Source organism: Miscanthus floridulus, chromosome 5 (assembly GCF_019320115.1).
Source record: "Miscanthus floridulus cultivar M001 chromosome 5, ASM1932011v1, whole genome shotgun sequence".
Lineage (NCBI taxonomy): Eukaryota > Viridiplantae > Streptophyta > Magnoliopsida > Poales > Poaceae > Miscanthus > Miscanthus floridulus.
The window spans coordinates 37,596,735-37,598,738 of record NC_089584.1 but is presented as its reverse complement, the minus strand read 5'-3'; the positions used below and the strand labels follow the sequence as shown (position 1 = coordinate 37,598,738).

The 2,004-nt window shown below is 49.5% G+C and overlaps 1 protein-coding gene across 1 annotated transcript; it reads left to right on the top strand.

Annotated features, from left to right (window-relative positions):
- The first annotated feature begins 736 nt into the window (after window positions 1-736).
- Window positions 737-1,722, top strand: LOC136451984 (uncharacterized). Its single transcript, XM_066452661.1, has 2 exons — window positions 737-998; window positions 1,095-1,722. The coding sequence occupies exons 1-2, from the start codon at window positions 911-913 to the stop codon at window positions 1,349-1,351; spliced, it is 345 nt and encodes a 114-aa protein (XP_066308758.1). The 5' UTR covers window positions 737-910; the 3' UTR covers window positions 1,352-1,722.
- The last annotated feature ends 282 nt before the right edge of the window (window positions 1,723-2,004 follow it).

Here is a 2,004-nt window from a genome sequence, read left to right as displayed (position 1 = left end):
TTGGTAATTAGTGTCTAATTATAGACTAATTAGGTTCAAAAGTTTCGTCTCGTGATTTCTCACCCAACTGTACAATTAGTTTTTTTCGTCTACATTTAGTATTCCATGCATGTGTCGCAAGATTCGATGTGACGAGTACTGCACAAAATTTTTTAAATCTAAACAGGCCCTATACAGTGTCCATGTGAGGGGCTGGCCAGCCGGCCCAGCCGACTGGTGAATAGATCCCGTTCGCACCCGAGATCGATCACGGCGGACGCGGCGCAACAGTGCGTAGTGGTAGTGGATGCCAGTGCGAAGCTGCGTGCATGCACGTCCACCTACGCAGAATGCAGTAGGTACGCGTGGCCGTGATCCCCCCCGCACATTTCTGGTGCTCCATCGGTCCTCCTCTCCCAGACCCGGCCGGTGCAGCAGCATGGCCTTGCGCCGTCACCTTTTCGCGCCAAAAAAGCTGAGTTACCGCCACCCACCTACAGCTAGGGCTCCCCACCCAAAGCTTTTGCACGTACTCACATGCCTGTCGTTCCTCTTCCTACCGGCAATTCCTAAGCAACACGGAATGTGCTCGTTTGACCTCCCTTGATGTGACCCGGCCCTTCGATCACTAGTAATGCATGCACTTAGTAGTAAACTTATATTTATATTAGTCACAATATATATAATAAAATCCTGCGTCAGCTGCTGGCTATATAAAGCCCCACATATCCATCTCTCGAGAGCTGACTAATCAAGGCTGCTTGCATTTCTTCTCTAGCTAGCAATCTCTCTCTACAAAAAGAGGGAGGGATCATCGAGAGGGAGAGAGAGATAAGCAATCAAGCAATCCTGAGTTCTGAGCTTGCTTCTGATCCATACATATAACATATATACACGTGCGTAATTAGAGGTTCACTGCACGCATATACCTATGGCGACGACGACGAGGAAGGTGTCCGTCTCCGTCCCCGCCATCCTGCTAGTGCTGGCCGTGCTCTCCTGCCTCCTCCTCGTCCACGGTTTGTACGGCTTGCTCGAGCTGTTCGGCCCGCCGGACCTCTCACCGGAGGCCACGCTGCTGATCTTTGCCCTGTGTTTTCTCCTCCTCCTTGCAGCGGCAGCGGCAGGCAACCGGAGGGCTCTGCTGCCGAGGGAGCCACCAGCCGACACCTACGTCGGTGGTGGTGGTGGACAGGTGTTGCCGACGACGGCGGAGGAGGCCGCCGCGGTGGGAGGTGAGCCGCATCAGCTCGCCGACGACGACGAAGAGATGATGGAGACAGCAGCGGCCAGGAGGGCGGAGCTGCTGCAGACTCAGGACTACCCGGGGTCAGGCCCCAACGACCGCCACGATCCGCGGAACCCGCACTGATGAGACTGTAGCTGCCTCCCTCCCCTGCACAACACGTGTAGTCGTGTATACACCTATAACGTATCATACGCATGTTTATCACACCATAATTTTGCATATCTAGACACACATATATAAATATATACTAGTTTATATATGAAGGAAACATGATCTAAATTTAATTCGTCTCGTGAATGACAACCAATAAGGCTACCATGTAAATGTACTACTTGCATCTTGTTTTCAGTTTTCAAGTGTACTAGTAGTATAGTAGTTTGTGATCAATCCTAGAAGCTGGAAGTTCAATAGCTAAGTTACAATTAAGCATGTGGTACATGCATGTGTCATCATCTGTACTCGCATAGACCAATAATGAATAAATCAAACATGTGTTTTTGCATCTGTCCAATACCAAGCCCAATAGCTGGGATTTTCTAACGAGTTAAATGCATGATCGGGCCCTGCACTTGTCAAATGGTGTCACTTAGGTCCATGAACCTAGAAAACGTATTTCTGAATCTCTAAACTTGTTAAATTGTACATCGCAGGTCCACACCAGCCACATGTGCATTTCTAGCTGACGTGTCACGCCAACGTGGCAAGTATTTTTGTACTTAGCCCCTCATCTTCTCTCGTTAATATATCCCTTCCCTCCCATTTTGTCTATTTGAGAC